This window comes from Diadema antillarum, unplaced genomic scaffold, assembly GCF_040938485.1.
Source record: "Diadema antillarum isolate AM-2024a unplaced genomic scaffold, OU_Dant_1.0 scf00000107, whole genome shotgun sequence".
Taxonomy (NCBI): Eukaryota; Metazoa; Echinodermata; class Echinoidea; order Diadematoida; family Diadematidae; genus Diadema; species Diadema antillarum.
The window spans coordinates 526493-549529 of NW_027270996.1; the positions used below are offsets into that span (position 1 = coordinate 526493).

General features: G+C 38.8%; 1 protein-coding gene across 1 annotated transcript in view; it reads left to right on the forward strand.

Moving 5' to 3' along the window:
- The window catches only part of LOC139719242 (dual specificity testis-specific protein kinase 2-like), a 90928-nt gene that overhangs the window by 22074 nt on the left and 45817 nt on the right, over nt 1–23037 (forward strand). The window contains exon 4 of the mRNA XM_071630671.1: nt 13650–13698. Coding sequence (XP_071486772.1) covers nt 13650–13698 — 49 coding nt within the window. The remainder of the gene's footprint in view (nt 1–13649; nt 13699–23037) is intronic.

A 23037-nucleotide genomic window follows, 5' to 3' on the forward strand; every position in this document is an offset into this window, starting at 1 on the left:
CCAGACAAATGTACCACCATTCATCATGCTTTTTATGTTCTATTATCGTTGTGTGTGTGTGTGTGTGTGTGTGTGTGTGTGTGTGTGTGTGTGTGTGTACCCTTATGGATCACAGTGTTGTCAGGCTAATCCATCACAGTGGTTGCCTCAACAGTATGGTGGCCTTAAAGGTGCCAATGAAAGCAAGAGACTGAATTTTGCATTGTTCTTTCAGAGTGCGAACTCGCAAATCGCACTGTTCCCAAGGGGGGGGGGGGGGTCTTATGAAGAAAGAAGAACCCATTTTTAGTTCGTAATTTGTTGTATACTCCATATCGACGATTTGAATGCTGGTTTAACCAGTCAAGAAGTCATGTTTAACATGCTACTAATAGTACTGCCGCATCATTACATATCCCAACCCAGGAATGCAAAGCTCTTTGTTAGATCGTATTTGGTGGTTTTTTTAAAAAGATCACACTCCTGGCATTAAAAGATGTCATCGTCAGTGACAGGGAATACCAACTGAATGACTGTACACATTGACTGCAAAGTCCTCTTGTGTTTACCTTGGAGTTGAGAAAAAGGGGAGAAAAGCTGGTCTTTGAACTTTCTCACGAGTTTCATACAATGGCAGCGGAGAATGTAGCAATTGTTCATTCATTGTCACTTCCCTATGGGGCATAAAAACTGCATTGTACTACAGAATATATGCTGTGTAGTTGTCCTACACTATACGTTGCATGTGGCTACTGGCACTTTGCCAGATATTTTTACAGTCTAAATAAAAAATGTTGAAGACGGTTGAGGTGAGGCTAGCACACAGCACACTTCAAATTGTCTGAGCTTCAAAATACTCTTGTACACATGCCCCCCTCCACACACACACACACACACATACACACAGAGCCAAGGATACAATACTAGTCTATGGTTCAGACATCATTGGTTTGTTTATACAAATGCTCGTTATACTGGACAAGATGACAGCAGTACACTCGTTATGTACACTGAGTACTTTACACACTGTAGACAGCAGCTGCATGTGTGTATTTCAAAGTAATTGGCAACAAATTAGATACAGTGCAAAGGAGTTTTATAGATGGAGAACATCTGCATACAATCTACGCGTACATATAGCATCTTGTAGACTTGATGAACTGCAGAGCTGCATACCGGTACACTATTTGCGGATAACGCAGACAGTATGTAATCGTTGAAGACTTAGGAATCCCGAGAATGCAGTGAATGTCTGACATTGACTGTAGATGTCATGATCACATTTTGTCTGCCTGTGGACCAAATTGGTTGCACCCAGACACTCGCTCACTGTCACTGTCAGTAAATTGTGGGTTTGGTTTTGGAGCAGGTCTATCAAAGGTGAATTCACAAATTATCATATACATGTATTGTGTTAGGCAGTGATCTGAAAGATGCAATTCAGGTCACCCTAGGCCATTTCATCAACACTTTCTATCTTTGTAATGTATTTCTTCTGTTTTGTGGTTTAGTTGTTTGTTTGTTTGTTTTTTGATTGGTGGTTGTTGTTGTATTTTTTAAAATTTATTTATTTTTATTTTTTTTAATTTATTTTTTTTTTTAATTTATTTATTTATTTATTTATTTTTTATTTATTTATTTATTTATCTATTTTTATTTTTTTTTTTGGGGGGGGGGAGTCCACGTGGGACCTACAAGTGTACAGTATAATTGCAAGTTGTTTAATTCACCAACAGATGTATTCTAAATTTACTAGAGTTCTGCACCTGGAATTCAGTTTATGTAATTTGCTTTTACTATCATTCTCGGTAAGCCTAGGCAAAGCTTTTTGGTCATCAAGAATGACCTTTTGTTATAATGGTATGCAAGACATTTGGTATAATACAATGTATGTTGAATAGAGTTGTAGTATGGTCTTTTGTGATGAAGTGGTCATGAGAAATTTACTGTGAACATTGTACATTTTATTTTGTACACTACTGTAAAGTGTGTGTACAAAGTTTTTTTTTACAATGATTACATAGTTTAGAACCTAGAATATGATGGTTTTGTTTTTTTCTCAACATTTCAATGCTAAAAATGCTTTTTAATATTTGAATAGCATTAATGTTGCCCCCATCACAAATGACTGGATATTTGATCGTGATCATACATGACATTGTACTGTACCTTTGCAATTGGCAGTCGTCACATAGTTAAAGGATAACATATTTTCCACATGCTCCAAATAGCAAAATTTTCCCATTCAAACAGAGTAAACATTTTACATGTACAGTATGACTCATACAATTATGCCAAACTATGAAGTGTATATAAACAGAACATGTGATTGTAGAAGTTTGTCTGTTCCAACACAAGTAAGCACACTCTAACTAGTATTAATCAGCCAAATGAAAGCTACTAATCAGGTATCAGGCCTGCTTTTTTTTGGTGTTTGATGTCAAACCTAATTCTTGTTAAATGCAGCGATTATTTTGTTAACGGAGAATGGTTCTGAGTATCGTCTCCATCAGAACACAGGCAACTGCTGGTATGTGGCCTGTCCAATACAAATAGGGAGAGAAAAATATTAAAATACTATATTGTATAATCACTATATAGACCTGTGTATTTTGTGTGTGTGTATCTGAGTGTGTTTAAAAAGGAGAGATAGTGTATGTGAGGGAGAGGTGTTTTGTGGGTATTGTTACACTGTATATGAAAACAAAAAAGAAGATACATTGTAGTGTGCATAGTTTATGCAGGAATGCCTCTGTGTGAAAGAGAGAAAGAAGGAGAGAGAGAGAGGGAGAGGAAGGGATGAAGAACGATAATATACAACAGTATTGTGTGTGTATGTGTGTGTGTGCACATAAAGAAAGGAGGAGAGAGAGAGGGGTAGAGCATGTTTTTGTTACAGTGTGCACATGTCTCCCTGTGTGTGTGTGTGTGTGTGTGTGTGTGTGTGTGTGTGTATTAAAAGTGTATATTATGTGTGTGTATGATGGGGTGGGAACAGACAGCTGCCTCTGCAGAGATTTCCTGCCCAGAAGCATGGTGTCAGCCCCATGGAATTCGTAAACATAAGAATTCCCATCATTGTTTGAATAGTTTGGAGCTGATATCACCATGAGCTCGTTACAATGTAGTTCAGGTCTAATTGTGTCATTTTAATGGGGACACCAGTCTGGTACTTGAACAGTAGACTTTCCATGAACTGAAAATTGTACTTTTTCCATGTGTTTGGTATAGCAAGGAGGAAGAAAGTTTTATAACAAATAGAGTGGTAAAAGATTTAAACTGAAGGACAGCCTTTTAGTGAAAGTGGCCATCAAACTACAGATTGATGGGAAAGAATGTTCCTGGTCTGCAGAGCTGAGCTTTATACACCAATGTGCATCAGTGCAAGAGAATTTTAATACTCACTTGAGGGGGAAAAAGAATGTTGCAAGTGAAAGGGATGAATAATGTGCTCCTTAGTGATGCCTGAAGGATGTTAAAGACAAGTTAGTACTTTGAAAGTACTGTCTACAGTAGGAAGAGTGCTTACATTGTGTTTTGATGTACTTCATGTATTTACTGAAAAGCTTTCATATTAGGACTCAATTTATGATCATTTGCACAATACACATGCCTCAAACAAATCTTGGTACCCTTAACTGTGAAATTTTGTTGAAAGTCCCCCCCCCCCCCCTTTCAAACTTTGCTTCCCTAGTTGTTTGAAATAAAGATTATACATTTGCACAGTTCGTTTTCAGCATGATGTATTTCCTTGTTTCTGGATTCGAGTATTTTATTTTGAAATGTTCCATGTTGATTTCCATTTTATATTGATAATCGTGAACCTGCAATTACATTCTATACTTCAAACCCACAACATTTACAACATGTTATGACAGTAACACTCCTGCCAGTCTGGAGACGAGACTACACCACCAACTGGCATGGCATTTTACTGTCTTCAGTAGATAGCAATGCCTGTGCATACATAAGTTGTACACAATCCTACAGAGTCCGAGCCACATTGCATAACCGCAGAGTTTAACAGACTGTAGATTGCATCTAACGCCTTACGCAATCACAAGGATGGTAGTCTGTTTTGTTGTTGTTGTTTTTTTTATTGTATACATGTACAATAACAGTATCATGTTGTACTGTATGCAGTTTGAAGCAAGGTCTGGAAAATGGTGATATTGAGGCTGAGAAGCTTCGAACATACTCAAGCCTAAACAGAAAGAATGCTTTGTCAGAGGTCAGCGCTCAGAAGCCAGACCATATACATGTAGGCTTTGTCCAGACTGCAGCCTTAGTGACTGATGGCGCTTGGAGAGTTCTGACCATCGAAATTTGTTATTGGAAGGGGTATCAAAATGAAAAAGAAAATGTCACATTATTTGACATTTGTCTTAGAAATATAGATAACCGTACTGTAGTGCATGAGGCAGTTCATGTAGAGTGCAATATGTGCTTTACATATATTGTATAATCTGTCCAGTTTAATACACGATTACAACAAATAATTTATAGAGGCTACATGTAGCACTCCTCAAGCTTTATAATCATCTGAAAAAGAGAGGCTTAGTTTGAAAGATTAAGGCCACCTGTTACAAAAACAATTTTCTGTCATCTGCAGATTCTAAACAGTTCTTTGTACTGTTGTTAGTGTAATCCTGGGCTCCAGCAAAATACTTAATCCAGTGCATTGAGCTGTAGAGATTAGGGGAAAAAAGGAAGGGAGAGACAGACAGATTGAGAGATAAAGGAAGTCAAAAACTGTTTGACATGAAAAATTCAGTGGAAGCGGAAATCTGCAAGACATGCTTTGTCTCATGTCCTTCGATGCCTCCTCATTTCCATTTATCCGGTTATCTTTTCGCCAAGTACTCTCTAGTGCTGTGGCCGTTGTTGCGTATGTCAACACCGCTCTAGATGGCTGCCCAAGTGATTAATTCGAGCAGATCACCACTCTCAGCCGCTTTTCGGTCGGGAGTGTGTGATTGCGGTGCGATGAAAGCCGTGATACTTTGAGTAGCTCTTGTATCTTGCACCAGTAGAGTGGGCCTCTCTGGCAAAGACTTTGTATTATTATGTAAAAGAGACTATGGCATGATCTGTAGATGCACATACCTGTTTGTAATGTTTATATTATTTGTTCTTTTATCAGAGCTACTGTACATACTTGCCAGGAGGTATGCTCAACATCAGTGTGACTTGTGTTGGGTCTTACAAAATATTCTAAGAGTCTGCGATCAAGGCTATGGTGATATGTGTGAACATACTGTAAATGATTGATACCTACAGGTATACAACTGCTCTGGCTTATGTTTTCCAGCCTAGACTTTGAGTTACTTTCACACAGAGCCCAGAACAGGTAAAACCTGTTCCAGAAACTGCCTCCAGCAGGTTGGCACAAGAAAATGGACCATGATACACTGCAGAGCTGAGTTTAAAACTATTTTGAAATAATAGTTACCTTAATATAACTAGAAAAGCACTCTGAGAGCGCAGACCTCCGCCAAACAGCTACTTTCCAATGATGATCTTGCTCTTCCATAGAGATCAGTGATTTCCATACACTTTTTTGTACGTGCTGATTTCCCAATATAGAAGGCTTTGTTACTGTACATCGTAAACCCTCAGCTGCATGGCGCGCCCTGCCCTAGCAGAAACTAGAGCACGCACTTTAGTGGGCGCATGCAAACCTCAAATACGCGCAGCCTGAACTCCCAAGTTCATTGACCCTACCTGCCAAAATATCAAAAATCCTTCATAAATTCCCCAAAAATTCTTGGATCACTACAATAGTGTACCAAAAGTTAATCGTTTGTTACTTACAATTGTATGTCATTCTCAACCTTTCCTGCAAGTTTCATCCCAATCCGTTAACTACTTTTTGAGTTATTTTGCACGTGGACAAACTAACAAACAAACGGTAACGAAAACATAACCTCCCCCCTTCGCGGAGGTAATTATCACAGAGAGAAATTCCATAGTCTGGACATCCAAACTCCTGGTGTAAAATGTTTGACATTAATGCTGTTGTAATTGCACTCAAATTTTTTTTTCACTATCCAAATTTTCAAATTTTTAGTGTGACAACAGAATAATGTGTTTTGTGAGATTTGGATTGCAATCCAAATTGCACAAATTTGTGTGATTTCTTGCAAAAAGTCTAGGTGTGCAGTGATAACGGTGACTGCCAAGAACTTCCAAGATTTTACATTCCACAATGTACCATGCAGTCCCTCCTTGCTATCCTTTACCATGCTCTAGTGTCCCATGATACACTTTGTATATTGAATTGGCATTGAGATGTACACTAAGTGAATAAAAGCAATACCATTCATAATATGCACAGGTTGGTTCTCTCTAATAGCGACACAAAAAGTTTAGTTTCTTTTTTATATAGTGAGGACGCTGAATCAAAAAGATGCAACCGCAATTGCAACCCAAATTTTTGCAATGAGAATTGCACTTTAATGTCATTAGAAATTGCAAAAAGTAAGGCTTTTCCCATTGAATGCCCCTTGGGCTTGAATGGCCATTGACTGTCCCCTTTGAAGGTTGAGTGTCTGTTCAATACTCTCTTTTTCACCATTTTACAATTTCCCAATGCTACAAGAGTTCATACCGCAGGAGGGGCTTTGGAAATTATTGCCCATCAAATATTGGTTGCACCCCACAGAAAAATAAAGGATAAACACTTGATTATACTCAACAAAAATTGTCCTTGTTAATTGTGCGTGGCTGATGGAAATCAAATGCATGGTGTGCGGGTGCTCTCTTGCATACCTGTACAGTACATTCAGAGGGGTTATCAAGAAAGACTCTTCGTGGAAATTTAAAATGAAGTGGATGTCTGGAGAAACACCTGCATCTATACAGTGTACATAGAAGTGTATGCGGACAATGTTAATCTATAGTACAGTTCTCTTGTTTTTCAAGGTTGCTGTCTGATGTTCCATGACGATTATTTTCTGGTCACCCTTGGAGGCCACAAGGCTGCTGCTAATTTGGGCCGTGTTATTCCATACCAGCACTTCATGGAAATTGTAGATGATACAGTTGACGTTGCAGCCGATCTTTCTTGTTAGAACGCTACTATATTTATACCCCCGCCAAACGAAGTTTGAAGGGGGTATATAGGAATCAGCGGACGGTCGGGCGGTCGGGCGGTCGGTCGGGCGGTCGGGCGGTCGGGCGGTCGGGCGGTCGGTCCGTTGCAAATCTTGCGTCGCGAACTACTTCCTCAGTTTTCAACCGATTCCCATAAAACTTGGCACAGATGTGTGCCTTGGGTTGTAGATGTGCAAGACGTATTTTTTGACAGTACCCAAAAGTACGTTGCCGTGGTAACGGCATATTATGGGCAAAAATGGGTACAAATCTTGCGTCGCGAACTCCTCCCACAGTTTTTGATCAATTTTTATGAAATTAGGTACAGATGTTCATCTGAATATGTTAATGTGCAAGACACATATTTCCGCAGTGGCAAAAAGTGCGTTGCCATGGTAACGGCATGTTATTGGTAAAATATAGGGCAAAATGCTTCATGGCAAAACTGCTTCATCAGTGTTCTTCCAATTCTCATGGAATTTATATTGAATGTTTGTCTTAGGATATAGGTCAGCATGACACATTTCTTGACAGTGACAAAAAGTATGTTGCCATGGTAACAGCTCACATATTATGAGCCAAAATGATGGAAAATTTTGTGTTGCAAACTACTTCCTCAGTTTTTGCCCAATTTCCATGAAACTTGGTACAGATGTGTGCCTTTGGTTGTAGATGTGCAAGACGCATTTTTCGACAGTACCCGAAAGTACGTTGCCATGGTAACGGCATATTAATTGCAGAAGATCAAGGAAAGATCTTGCGGATTTAACTACTTCCTCAGTTTTTTGACCAAAGCTTATGAAATGTGGCACACACCTTGATCTTGGTGGGAAGATGTGGAAGACATATTTTTTGGACGTGTCGGAAGCTGCGTTGCCATGGTAACGGCATATAAATGGCGGAAGATCAAGGAAAGATCTTGCGGATTGAACTACTTCCTCTGTATTCGACTGAAGCTCATGAAATGTGGCACACACATTGGTCTTGGTGGGAAGATGTGCAAGACATATTTTTTGGACGTGTCGGAAGCTGCGTTGCCATGGTAACGGCATATTAATGGCGGAAGATCAAGGAAAGATCTTGTGGATTGAACTACTTCCTCAGTTTTTGACAAAAGCTTATGAAATGTGGCACACACAATACTCTGGTAAGATTACAACTTTTTGACGAGTACCAATACACATTAACCTCTGTTATTGCATGTATTCTGTTTTTGAAATAAGTTATCTCAGTGTGTGTTATGCCATGTCATATACTGTCTTCAATGCATGTTTTCACCAAGTGCTGTAATTTCCTTGGGTAAGACTGTCGTCACGGGGCGGGGGTATTAATCACCTTCAGTGATATTTCTAGTTGTACCAGGCGCTACCAGCAAGCAGTCAAAAAAGCATAATGAGGTGTGGATGGATATCTGTAACCTCTATCTTTTGACACATGTTCTTCTTTAAGTATGGGTATGCATACGGATTGAAATTTTTCATGATGAATAAAAGGGTCGTTCTGAATCGGGATAACGTTTTCACACAGTAGTTGGGCTGCAAATACCAGTAATGCCCCCTTCATTCAGTTCGAAGCTTGTTTTATCTAGATGTTTTATATTACATAATCTCTTCTCAAGTTGTACGGAGAGAAAAAGAAATTGTGTGAGATTAATGGGCTGGAGACTGGTTGGTGACCTGGTTGTGACTTGACTCTCGCTAGTTGCGGAGATGTCTCCGCAACGTCTGTTGGAATGTAGCCAAGTCTCTGGGAAGCCACGAGAAAATTGAGATGTTAAATTTTTCAGAGTCTTTTTCCAGTCTCTCGCTGGTTGCAGAGACATTTCCGTGATGTCTCCAAGTTGTGACCAAGTCACGGAGTCTAATTTTATTCATGAGGTCTCCGAGACGTCTCTGCAACTTTGCGGAGACCCATTAGTCACTTACCAAGCACGTTGCGGAGACGTCTCAGAGATGTTGCAGCGATGTCTCCATGACTTCCGCAGAAATGAATTAGGCCATTATCTTTATGGAGACATCTCTGAAATTGTCATGGAGTCTCCTTCTTGGTGAGAGTGCAGACCATTGTTTTATCTCTCCAATCGCACAAGTCGCAATGACTGATCAGTCGCGGCAGTTGTGGCAAAGTCTCCGGTGAGATATGCCCTAAATAAAGCAAAGTTACTGTGAATCAGGGAGAGGTATGTATCTGGCTCTAGTTAGGCCTGCATGACATTTTTTTTTTAAATCTGTAAGATTCAAATAGTATTAGTAACATGAATTTTTAAACTTTGATGATTAGCTTATAGTTTTGATTTACAATACACTTCTACATGATACCTAATTTTTCAGATTAAACTTTTGAGCGAGAGCCCCACTCAATGATTAAACCACAAAACCGGAAGAAATACATACTGTAGTGTATGCAGCATTTATAGCGATATCAAAACGCGCTGATGTGTGACGATACAGTAATGTACAACAAGCACTAGAGAAAAACCCAGAAGCTTTTTGGAAAAATATTTTGTATGAGTGTGGACAATGTATGTGTGTGATACAGTGTCTTTGTTCTTGTTTTGGAAGTTTGTTGATGATTCTAGAAAGGAGCCTCCCACACATGTCTGGGAGAAGTGAGAATGATCAGTTCAAGCAGAAGCTTCTCTCCACCAGTGGATTTGACAATTTGACAGACCAAATATTGACTTTTGTGTCTCAGAATTGAACATCAAGCAAGGGTTTCCAATTTAGGTGGTTTCTAATGCGCCCCAGGCTTGTTAGTACAGGTACACATGCGCAGAGCTAGTACTAATCAACCATGTCAGCAACGCCACTTCCCATCCTATTTGGTGAGCTTCTCAATCTTGGTGCACCACCTACACGATACGCCGGAAAAAAATCATCTTTGTTCACGTGATGCACGACAGTGCACCATGATGTACTCAGCAGCTCAGTGAGGTTGGTCAGCTTTAAGTTGCATCCATGGATATAATTTCTAATGTCACGCAGATGGTGATTATGCAACATCTCAGGGGAGATCCCCTGATATATGCATGTGACAGTGGTTTGCTTTGGGTTGTTGTTGTTTTTTCTCACCCAAGAGTGTGCTTGGATGAGGCATCAGTTAGGCTAGTCTTTCATCCTGTACACACTTGGTTGCCGTGGGAATCCCCTGGGCAGCATTTCATGAAACTTGTCAAGTCACTGACAGCTGTTTTAAGCTACTGAAATCCTTGCATCTGATTGGCCGAGAGCAAATTTGTCAGTGAAAATCACTGACAAAACACTCAATGAAATGCTCTCTGATCTGTGTTGGCAATATTTCTTTCCTGTTAATATATTTTGAAAATGCACTCAAAATATGACTTTTTAGTCTACTCATATGTATGGTGTACGTCTGGTGCAAAGAGGGGATTCATCATCATGACATTTCATATTTCACTTTTGTTTTAGATCTGTGGTAGATTTGTCCCTGTTTATCCAAATTTTGAAAGCAATTATGAACATATCCTATGCAAACTGTATTCAATGCATCCCTGTATACACTAATGCACATGCAAATTACGTGTATAAAATGAGGGTATGAGAACTCACAGAATGTCAACTGACAGTATATTAAAGTTAAAAAAAAGAAAGAAAAAAGATACAATGACAAAAATGTGCTACCATCGCCCAGCCTGCTGCTCATCAGTAGATGGATGGTTGCTAGGCGACGTCATGTGACGGTGAAAGCGATGCCGACTTCCTGTCCGGATTCCGCAATAAGATACATGTTTGCGCAGGGATAATGGTGTCCCCGTGGGAGATCAGATAATTTCTTGCAGTTGGCAGGTGTGACCGAAGCTCCTATTTACACTGCTTCAAAAGCCCGACTTCCTCCGCTAGCCCGCATTGCTGGAGGATTCATTTCTCTTCCTCCAAACCACCTCATCTCCTAGGCAACAACCTCTTGTGTCCATACTCTTGAAAATTTGGGCTAAGAAAGAGTCATCATTTACATTGCCACTTGCCAGTAAAATGTAGCCACATTTAGGGGGGAAAAATGATTCGGGTGAAAGTTTGCGAGGCAACTGCATCAAATTTGCAGAAAATGGCAGAAAAATCACAGACCAAAGTTCATTATTTTTAAAAATTTGTATGTGCTGTCATGTTTTGGAAAGAAAGTTATGCCAAAAGAAAAATATTTGCAATATTTGTCATGAGACTTCCTGTGGTGTTTGTACTGTTGCATCATACAACAAGTAGCTGTAGTTGAGTGCTGCAGACTGCCAAGTCAATTATGAATTTAAGCATTACCTTGGGGAAAAAAAAATATTATATAACTTAGGCGATTTTTCATTTCATTGCAAGTGGAAAGCTCAAACATCACATTTTGTAATGTTGCAATTTTTCCCAATGAAAGGAAAACAAGTTTCACCTGAATTAGGTGTAGCATGCAAACAAAGCTTAAATTGTGAGTTTGTAGTCATTGCATGATTTCATTTCATATTGTTGCCACCAACATTTGCTGTGCACTCACACACCCTCTTTGTGTTTTGGGCAGCGTACACTAATTATTGGGCAAGTACAGTCAAAGGAAATAAAAAAGCCAATTGAAAGTGTAGTACACATTTTATTGCTGTTAAGTGGGAGAATGGGATAGATATTGATTTAATCATGAAGGAAATATTTGTCTCTCTCTGTCTCTCTTCTCCTTTTTTACTTTCCTTTAATTTTTCACAATGTATCAGGTAGAACAGCTCTGTGCAACTGCTCCTTTTAAATCACAAAATTTCATGTGGAGGCAGTCATATGTTTCTCATGTCATAAGAGATAGTGATATATTATATATCATAAATGTTTACAGAAGGCAGATGTGATATATTGATAGATGAGATTCTTCTCTGCAATACAATCTGATCCATGTAACATACTATCTGAAAGTGTGTATCAAGTATCTAGATTTCAGTGGTGGATATGTAGAGCTGGGCCCCATTTCTTCTCTCTCATCTTTCTTTAAAACACAACAACATTTAGAGCTGCAGATATAGTTATGATTTTGTTTTTGCCGAAACCCATACCGTCTGCTAACCCCAGACTGTAGGGCTGAGACAGTATCACTACATAGAGAACAATCTGAGATCTACAATTTGTAGATGATGCAGAAATAGCACAAATTGCAGCAAATTATAGTATGACGTATGTGCGCAATTTCCTCCACATGATATTGACTGTGAGGTGAGAGACTGCAGTATCCATCAGTGTGGCATGCTGTCTTTTCCAAGTTGGAATTCCATCATCGGCATGGCATGATATCTGTTGAGAATAGATTTACAGCCCTGCGAACTTACCACGGGGAAAGCACCTACATTATGTCGTTGTCGACTGTCAGGTGTATTTTGACAGTGTCTTGTATTCGTGACCTCTCATGTTTTTGACCTCTTGTGTCAAGTAGAGTAAAGAGGAGAATGTAGATCTATTATAAGAACAGAGGCAGTTGTTTTTGAGTGATAGTTTTGATTTTCCTGACATTGGAAGTACCATGTACGTTGTTTTGATAAATGTCATGTTTCACTCCAGATTTTGTGTGGAGCTGCAGCTTTCGTGCTTTTGTTTCCATTCCAAAGCATTTTTTTCTCTTTGCTTTGGCTGTTGATTCTCCTATTTTGCCATTCAATTCAGTACCAAATTCTTGCCAAACTGACCTCAGTCTCAGAATACATTTAATGCTTTCAGAACCAGCTCTTTGAGAAATAGTTGGTGCATATTTGAAAGAGAATGATTAAAAGCAGCATTGAAAACAACTGAATAATGCAAGAATGCAGTTAATAAAGAAAGCCAGAGATTGGCTTAAACTTGCACAAAAACTTTGTGAGAGGTACAAGTGTAAGATCACTTGAATGCATAAGTTGATTGAATTCAAAGGCTTCAGATATGTTATTCAATGGATTCATGGAAAAGAGTGTTAAACATACAGGATGTATCATGAACCATGAAATCCTGTATGAAGGATGCCATTTGTGTGCTACCACTCAGAAGGCCCCTATATCACAAATTTTTTTATATTTCGAGATAGACAATTAAGTCCTTATGGTATGAGTGCGTCCAGTTATTTTTTAATGATTTTGGTCATTATGCATCATCTAAAAGATGGATACTTGCTGATTTCTACTTTCAGATTCAAGGAAGGAAAATCACATGATTGTTATTTTATGCATTTGTGTATTTGTATGTGTGTTTTTTTTTTTATTTGAAATTTTGCAAAGAGAAGAAAAAAAAATCCAGATGATTTCTACATAACAAAGTTATGTTCAACTGATGAAAATAGCTGTTAAGAAGGTCTGCAATTTAAGATATCCATTCTGATTTTCTTAAATGCTTCATATAGAAATATGATTTGATGTTTTGATGCCCTGTGGCTTTGATTGTATGCAGTTCATTCATCTTCCTCGCACTTCCTCCTCCTTTTCGGTGAAAAGTCCCCTTTTGTTTGAACTTTTTAGTCTCCCATCAAACGAATGAACATGATGTATCATTTATGCTGTAAAAGATTAATGGCTTTGATGTTCTGTACATGTGTATTATTCATCTTTTCCACTCTCCCTCTCTTTGCCTTTCCAGACTCATGGGACTGTGCATTCATGAAGGGAATCTACATCCGCTGCTTGAGGTAATACATCCTTTAATGAATTAAAGTGAAAACATATTTTGGTAAGGGGTTGAGAACCCGTGTTGCAACATTTCATATTTGCTTGCTATATATATCGAAAGAGTCTACCAAGAAACTTACCTGGTTGACGCGATTTGCTGGGATGATGAGTTGTTTCGGAGTGTTCTGAGATCAAAAATAAAAGTCAGTATGCCGACTTTTATTCCAGAAGGATCCAGGTTAACTCAATCTCAGGGACAACTAGGCCCTATTTCAGACAATTAATACGCAGTTTGTGATCGTCATATTCTATACATAGACGCACATTTATTTTGTAGGCGCGCCAAAGAGGTTCGTTGATGTGCACGTTGTATCAACTCAGCCCATAACTGCGACCAGCCAAAATGCGAAGCGCTCCCATAGTACAACACTGTACAATCCAGAGGGACAACTCGGCCCCGCTGTCAAAGAGAGACCGAGTTGTCCCCTTTTCCGAGTTAGCCTGACCCCGATCGGGTAAGTTTTGAGATGCGAACATTTTGGTTTAAATTTCACATTTTGGTCTTTACCCAACGAATATCTTGTTATTACAGCATTATTCCACACATCTCTTAGGCATACGTGAACATTTTGGAGCGAAATTTGACAATTTTGCAGGCGTACCAGAACTATGCTTTGCCTTTTAAAAACCAGAGTAGATTTAATACTGAACTTACTGCACATCCATCTTGGTAGTGTATCAGAGCAGATTGTGGTGCTGCCAAGGGTGAGGGAGCTTTTTGCTCTTTAATAGCTAGACTTTTAAAACTAGAAAAAAACAACAACATTGTACAACAGTGTCATGTATCATCAATTCCTCTATCCTTGTCAGATATTTCCTGCTGCATAATCTGCATCAGCTAGTCTGCCTTCTTGACTGTTGTGTGCTGTGAAGCAAAACCAAATTTATATGAGGCATGAAATTTTCACGAATTGAAGCCAACAGCCTGTTTTCGCAGCATGAGATTTTTGCGAATTGCCACTAGCATTCAATCCACGTAGTGAAGCATCAAGAACTTTCACTTGCATTTTAATATCGCGAATCTTGGCTCTCGCAAAACTGAACTGTGCGAAAATGTGTGGTTTTACAGTACATGTATAACGTTTCAGGAGTTTTTCTGTATTTCCTATTGTTTATTAAAGATTTTCATGTCAATATGTTATTCACTGGCATGGCCCTCATTATCATAGTGTGGATTTGAACACACTGCAGATACATTGATATTCAAGCATACATGACCATTTATTTATTCTTATTTGAGATAACTGCTTAAAGGTAGGGAATCCCATTTGCATGCCTTAAATGAAGAGTTGTATAAATACAGTGGTATGTTGAAGAGACTATCATTTTAGAAACTCCCAGAAAGTATTGAAAGTGGAAGGTAACATTTAGTACATTTTTATTGACCGTTAGATTTTGAATTGAATTTTTTTCGGGGCTCACCGTAAATTCCAGTACATTACTAGGCTACCTTTGCAGACCCATGCACTGCATGTGTGTCCATCTTGTATATTTTGTGAAGAAAGTTCATCAAAACTTACAAACATTTTTATATACATTCTTGCCACACACTCTATATGTTATTACATCAGCTCTGATACTTTTAGATTTGTGTTTATAGATACAAAAATACAGAAGACTGCAACAAAAAGGCTTAAGTGTGGCTGACACACAGAACTACTGAGTAGTTGAGTTTTGTGCATTATTCAAATTGTAGATAACTGTTGACTTCCAAATTTCTCAGCAGTGGCCTAAGCAAGTCCCCTGAGGTTCATATTTAATGTTTTGCTGCATTTTGGGAGGTCTGTAAAAGGTATCCCCTACCTTTAATAATACTAATATACATTCACCAACAGAGTGTGATATGAATCCCAGGTATGTCAACAGCAAGAGAAACATATCTACCATACATTTATCTGTGTTACAATGTCGAAGTCGAAGGCACACACCAAGTAGCTACTTGTCGAAGGTCCTTCGATCACCCATATGTATGATTAGCAGTTTGCAAAATGTTCGAACAGGAGCAGTGATTGAACTAAAGTGTACTTTGTTCATGTACATTTGCACGTTCTGCTGCACGTGCATGTAGGGAAAATATTGACGATTCAGTCGCGAATGGTATGTTAAGTTGGCAGTCTGTTGGTTTACGGTCACAAAATGTTTCACACAATGCAAATACACGACATACTGTACTTGGCACACACACACACACACACCCCATACCTCCCTATCATATGATATGATCCATTCAGTGGATGGCTATTCTTGATTATGTACAAATTTGTACACTGTACGTACAGGCTGTATACATATGAGTCACTCCTGGACAAGAGAGGAAATCTTGACCTTTAATATCTATTGATTATGAAAGAGTTTAAGTTATTACTCCCCTCCCCCTCGCCGTGAATATTCAGTGTTCATCAGTTCTTAAAATTATTACGAAAAAAGCAAACACAGTGATGTAAGAATTCTATTTCAATACTTGATGGCCTTTCAGATTAATATTCTTTTCATTCACTTTAATAATGTGAAAGTATGCAATCACATACATTTAGGACATAATGCATGAACTTTATCAAATTGAATTTCAAGTTTTCTTAACAATTTCTGTACCTCAGAAAGTAGCTGGAATGACAGAAAAGCAGATCTTTGGCTTTTCATCCGTCATTACACTAACTATTGATGACTACAGTGTAGTATTAAACTTTATCTATAGCATATGATATTTCACACATGTAACAAGAATTTAAAGGTTGAAAACACTGCAAAAATTTCCACTTTTACAGTATATGAAATAGGAAATTATCATTGTACATACTGTATACCTGACAGGGGTTCTTAGGGTTTTCAGGGTCTGTTTTGTCTTCAATCATTTATTGAAATTATTTTGCTGGTGACTTATTCTATGAAACAGCATTTCCTAGGAGTGACGACCCTTTTTGATATATCTTGCAACTTTTGGTACTAATGGCTTAATTTACATTTTGATTGAAAATAAAATTACACCATAAAATGTATGCTGGAGAATATCATACAAAGGAAGTATAAACTCTACAAAACACTCTGATTGAATGAAAAGTGGCTGAAGAATTGCACACAACCATGGATACACCATTTTACAAGAATTGTATTCATACTGCATGATTCAGCAATCTAAAATGAGCTAATTGCATCATTCAAACTTAATAACCACACAGAGTTCAGAAGCCAATGGGCTTTCCTACATCAGTAATTTTCATCTTATCAATTGTGTTTATCTTATTCACCCTGAGACCAAGAAGCTCCTTGCTGAGACTAAAGTCTGTGTGGAATGATGTGTCAATTTAAACTGAACCTTGTCCTACAGGGCCCTGTAGCCCCCCCCCCCCCCCCCCCCTACCTGCTCTGGGCTCACAAAATTTATTGGATTGACCCTCAAAGGTCAAGTACTCCATTGATTGGTCTGCTAGATTTTTTTTGTAATGATGTCCTGACAAACAATTTTTTTCAACAGGATTGCTTCATAGGTGATAGAAGTACAGAAGTATAGCCATCTGTTGTCATGATCTCATTTCTTAAAAATAGGACACAAAGTGAACGAGTATTGCCAAGTACGTATCTGTAACATCCAAAGCATTGTGAGATTACGCCCAGGCTACCGATCCAGTATTTGTTCAGTCCTGTATGGCTGCTTCTGTGTCTGCTGTTTTTCTTTCGCTCTTCATACTCGCAGTACAGTAGGATTCAAGTGTTTTGAAAATACAGACACAGTGTTTGCTGATACATGGTTTCATATCCCTTTAAGATTATGACCCTCAGACTTAAGTTGCTGGAGTAAGGCTCACCAAAGTCCAGTTGACTGTTTGATTGCTTTTTTTTTTTTTTTTTTTTTTTTTAAGGTAGGGGGGAAAAATCATACCAACATTATGACCGACTTTCAAAAGTGAAACATACATTTACTTTTTCATACTCTATGATATGTTAGTTGCAATCTTATGAATCATGTCAAGGTTTCATCACATATACACACTCACACACACACACACACACACATACACACACACGCACATCGTGCACATAATGATTAATTTTTCCTTGTGTATTGTAAAGTGAAACTAATGAGTTGCTGTCTAGCAAATATTCCCTGAAGTGCAGGCACAAACTGCAGATATCATTAAAATCTGCTCAAACTACAGCTTTAGAAAATGTGCCCTCCAATCATATACCAGTATAAATACAATATGTTACCCGTACAAATCTGAAATCACGTTCTATAATGAGCAGAAGTGTGCAAAATGCATTTTTTATTGTATTTATGGTTGTTGTTTTCAGCCATTTGTCATTATTGCCATCTTCTCACCCTTTTTTTCCCCCCACTGTCATTGCATTTTCTCATTGAGGGAGCATTTTTTCTGCCAGGTCAGCAGAACTCATAACTCGTATGCAGTGCTGTGCCCAAGTTAAAAAAAGAAAATAGAAAGAAAGAAAGAAAAAATTGTAAATCGAGAGTTGAGCCGGGCAATTTACATTGTACAACAAACATGATATGATGTATGTACTGGGTATGCAGTAGAGAAGTAATCATCAGTTCCACCGGCATTTGAATCAAGAATCTCTCTTGCAGAGCTCCGTAATTAATGTTGCAAGTTGCATATAGTCGGCTGAGTGTTCGAGGCACCTAATAACGCCCTGCTCGTAACGCCCTCCTCATTTTCAGCTGACGATATCATGTCCGTTTCTCACCCTTCACTTGTACAAGTATGCCATTGTTGTCAAACTTACATGTATGTGGATACAGTGCATGCTCTGTGTTCGTTTTAAAAGGGAAAAAACAACAACAAACAAACACGACAAAGCAGAAGCTGAATATACAATTGTAGTTTTCAATATTTGTGTGGATTAGGCTCCGCCCACTTATCGAGGGAAGCCCCGCAGTACTTCCGCACACCATAGAAGGCAAGCCATTGATCTTTTCAGCTGTGAAGGAGAAATATAAATTGCTTCTCCATATAGGTGTGAAATTGTTAATGACTTGGAAGGCATCTTGTTAGCCGCTAGAGTTTGCTTGCATAATTTATGGTAGAGTGAAGTATTTAGTTTGCTAGAAAACATGGAAGTTATTTGAGTTTGTTAGCATTCAAAGGAAGAGATCAGCTAACATAATTCAATATTTCTTCTAGAATGTGGGAGCTGTTCTGTGGAAAATTTGCCCAAAGAAAAAGAAAATTCTGCAAGTGCGTGCAGGAAAATAAAATTTGATGATTATTCTGGCAAAATTAGATTGACAGTTTAATGAGTCTTGTTGTATCAAAGTAGTCTTGGACCCCGTTTACAGTGCGGGGCTGGGCCGAGCCCCGCAATTTTGTCCGTTTACACTGCAGGGCTCGGCCACACTTTTGATTCAAACCTTTCAATATTTTGTCATAGTGGCGCTCTGCTTGTAAACAAACGCAATTTGGTATAGTCTGGTTTTCAGACCCTTTGCCAACTGAATTCTATGGCGACAAAGTCGCCGTTCGGGCAAAGGCCTTTGCGGAAGGAAAAAATCCTTTGCAGGACAAAACCACCTTAAACTATATTAGTTTTCGATGTTGAGGGGGTTAATATCCTGAATAGCGAAAGATACAGGCAGAGGGTTTGGAAGCCAGACTAAAATTGGCCGCGCATTTGGCCCAGTTTGCGTTTACACTTAGAAAAGGCCGGGCTCGGCCGCGGCTCGGCCGTGGCTCGGGCGTGACTCGGCCATGGCCGAGACCATCTCCAGAGCGAGGCCAAATGCGAGGCCAATTTTGGCCTCACATTTGGCCTTTAGCGCGTTTACACTGTAATGAAGGTGGGCTTGGCCGCGGCCGAGCCTCTCACTGTAAACGGGGTCTTGTACTCTGACACAGCTTTTCAATCAAAACAGAATTATTTGTGTATTTATTTCTCTCAGTGTGATATCCAAGGACACATTTATTCAGGACTGTAGATTAATGTTTTCATCAAGTACACACCTCTGTGTTAATGATGGTCCATACTATACATGTACACGTAGGTGCATCAGATTCTATTTCTGTGGGTGTGAGTATCAACAACAGTATAACAACAACAACCACTTTTTGCGGTGTTTATAGAGCAGGCAAAAATCACAAATTTCAATGTCCCTCTTTGCCCCCATGGAGAATGGCCCATGTAAACACATTGATGCAATTGATCATACATCGCGACGCATTGTTCCACCCCCAAGAGTAAACTACTGGGCATCATCTTCAGAATGAGCTCAGAGCATACAGTACAATTTTGCTCACAGTGTATTTGAATGAAACAGTGAAAGAAGAACAGATTGATGAATGTAATTGACTGATAAAGCTCTATAAAAGAGGTGCTTATTTGTAGTCTTGTGTATTCTTTTGAAGTACCACTGTACATATATCTATACTGTATCTTATCCATTGAAACTTAAATCTGAAGATCTGCCTGAAGTCCCTTTTTGCTCAATATTTCTTTTGCGTGTAACCATATTTATGGAGATTAGTGCACTCTGTGGTTTTTACATTTCTTGAGTTGTGCGTAGATAATCTCTCCAGTATCTATAAACTAGATATGTAGAAATGAAACTTGTAGTGCAGTATAAACTCTCATTTAATATATTATCATTTCATTATTGCCATCATTATCATCATTATCATTTTCATCATCATCATCATTGTCGTCATTGTCATTATTGTCACTGTTTTCCCAGCATTTAGAGACAGACAAATTGATTGCTTGATTGATTACTTTATTGTCTGCAATGGAAATTCTTCGTACACCGTACATTGGATATTACAACAAAATAAACATCAAATGTTCAAAGTCTTGTACTGGTATTCATCGGAATGCATGAGCCTATAGCTACAGGTAGCAGTGGCGTAACTATGGGATGACAAGAATGGACTTGAAGCTTTTTGCCAGTAAACACATTCATTACATGAATAGAGTCTATCAACATCGAAGAAGAATACGTACATACCTAGGAGGTAATGCACATTGTTTGCACTTCCGTATTAGGGCATGATGGATTGCTCAAGAATTGAACTGTTCCATTTTGTTTACTGACTTTTTTTTTCAGCGAGTGCTATTCTCTTGATTGTTGACAGTAAATATTGTTTTTTTTTTCCAACTTGCCTAGAGTATATAGACCGTTGATCTTTGTGTGCAGATCTTCTTCGATGTATCCAGGGCAGTGATCATAGCATGTCTTTCTGAGCGCTACTCTTGAACAATTAGAGCAAACACGCGTGCAGCAAGTACTGCATTCTCCTTTAGATGTCACGCCAACTTTGCGTAACCTACGCAAATCCAACCACTTTTAATATGGTTGTACATGTAACGTGTGTATGAGTGTATAAAATCTAATTTATGGCAATCTGATTTCCATAGGACTTGGGGTTGTGGGTGTAGCGTACCTGGACTAATCCTGCACACAGTCTTTCTTTGTGTATGGTGCAGTTGTGCATTCCCAATTACGCTGGTAATATCAAATTTTCTGGAGACGCTTTTTTTATATGAAGCATGAAATCAGATTCAAACTAGAGAAGCACTCTGAGAGCGCAGACCTCCGCCAAGCATGCAGCTCATTTCCACCACTGATCTTGTTCTTCCATAGAAATATCAGTGATTTCCACCCATACGTACATGTAGGGCCTACTTATACGTCATGCTGAAAGTGTTTATGATAGTGTGCTGAAAGTCTCCCGATTTCGCAATATAGAAGCCTTTGTTACTGTACGTCATAAACCCTCAGCTGCACAGCGCGCCTCGCCCTAGCAGAAACTAGAGCACGCACTTTAGTGCGCGCATGCAAACCTCAAATACGCGCAGCCTGAACTCCCAAGTTCATTGACCCTACCTGCCAAAATATCAAAAATCCTTCATAAATTCCTTAAAAATTATCGGATCACTACCAAAAGTTAATCGTTTCTTACTTGTATCATTCTAAACCTTTCCTGCAAGTTTCATCCAAATCCGTTCACTACTTTTTGAGTTATTTTGCACACGGACAAACGAATGAACGAACGAACGAACAAATGAACAAACCAACGGTAATGAAAACATAACCTCCTCCCTTGGCGGAGGTAACTAGAAAAGCACTCTGAGAGCGCAGACCTCCGCCAAGCAGCTTATTTCCACCGATGTCTTCCCAAAGAGATTTTCTCCTCTCCACCACTGGGGAAAAGCTCTTTGACCTCTTCCATAGAGATCAGTGATTTCCACCCATATGTACAGTATAATATTACATGCTGAAAATTCGCCCGATTTCCCAATATAGACGCCTTTGTTACATCATAAACCCTCAGCTGTATGGCGCGCCTCGCCCTAGCAGAAACTAGAGCAAGCACTTTAGTACGCGCATGCAAACCTCAAATACACGCAGTCTGAACTCCCAAGTTCATTGACCCTACCCGCCAAAATATCAAAAATCCTTCATAAATTCCTTAAAAATTATCGGATCACTACCAAAAGTTAATTGTTTCTTACTTGTATCATTCTAAACCTTTCCTGCAAGTTTCATCCAAATCCTTTAACTACTTTTTGAGTTATTTTTGCACACGGACAAACAAACAAACAAACAAACAAACAAACAAACAAACAAACAAACAAATGAACAAACAAACCAATGGTAACGAAAACATAACCTCCTCCCTAGGCGGAGGTAATTATGCGTAGATTCTTTGTCTTTGGTATCATGCAACCATATTTTCTGTTCACTGGAGGTCGCCATGTGCACCGTGGAACATAATTGGTTCAAGTGCAGAATTAGAGGCATGAGTTCACAAAAATACATTACTGTGAAGAGCATCAAAACCTTGTCCGTGTTTAGCTCTCATTGATACACGGTTTGTAGTTCTTTGTCAGTTACCCTCAGTTGTTAAAGTTTTAGTGAAATGTAGATATTCCCTCTCCGTATAGGGAAATGTAGTTTCACCGAAGAAAACTTTGCTTGCTGTTAAGAGTAATGTTAGTCGAGATGCTGAATTACAGTTACGATTGCAATTACAATTCTAGTTATGAATTGTCTGTAGACACTACCCAGGGAGGCTTCGTGGATTATGCCTTTTTTAAAAAATTTATTTAAAAAAGGAGGGGAGGTGTGGCTTCTTACCGAATTTTCATCAATCACTTGTGAGCAGTGAGTAGGGCTCCTGTGCTGTGACTGCAGTGCTACCATTTAAAGGACAAGTTCACTTTTATAAACATAAGGATTGAGAGAATGTAGCAATATTAGTAGAACACATCATTGAAAGTTTGAGGAAAATCGGACAATCCGTTCAAAAGTTATGCATTTTTGAAGTTTTTGTGCAGTAACCGTTGGATGA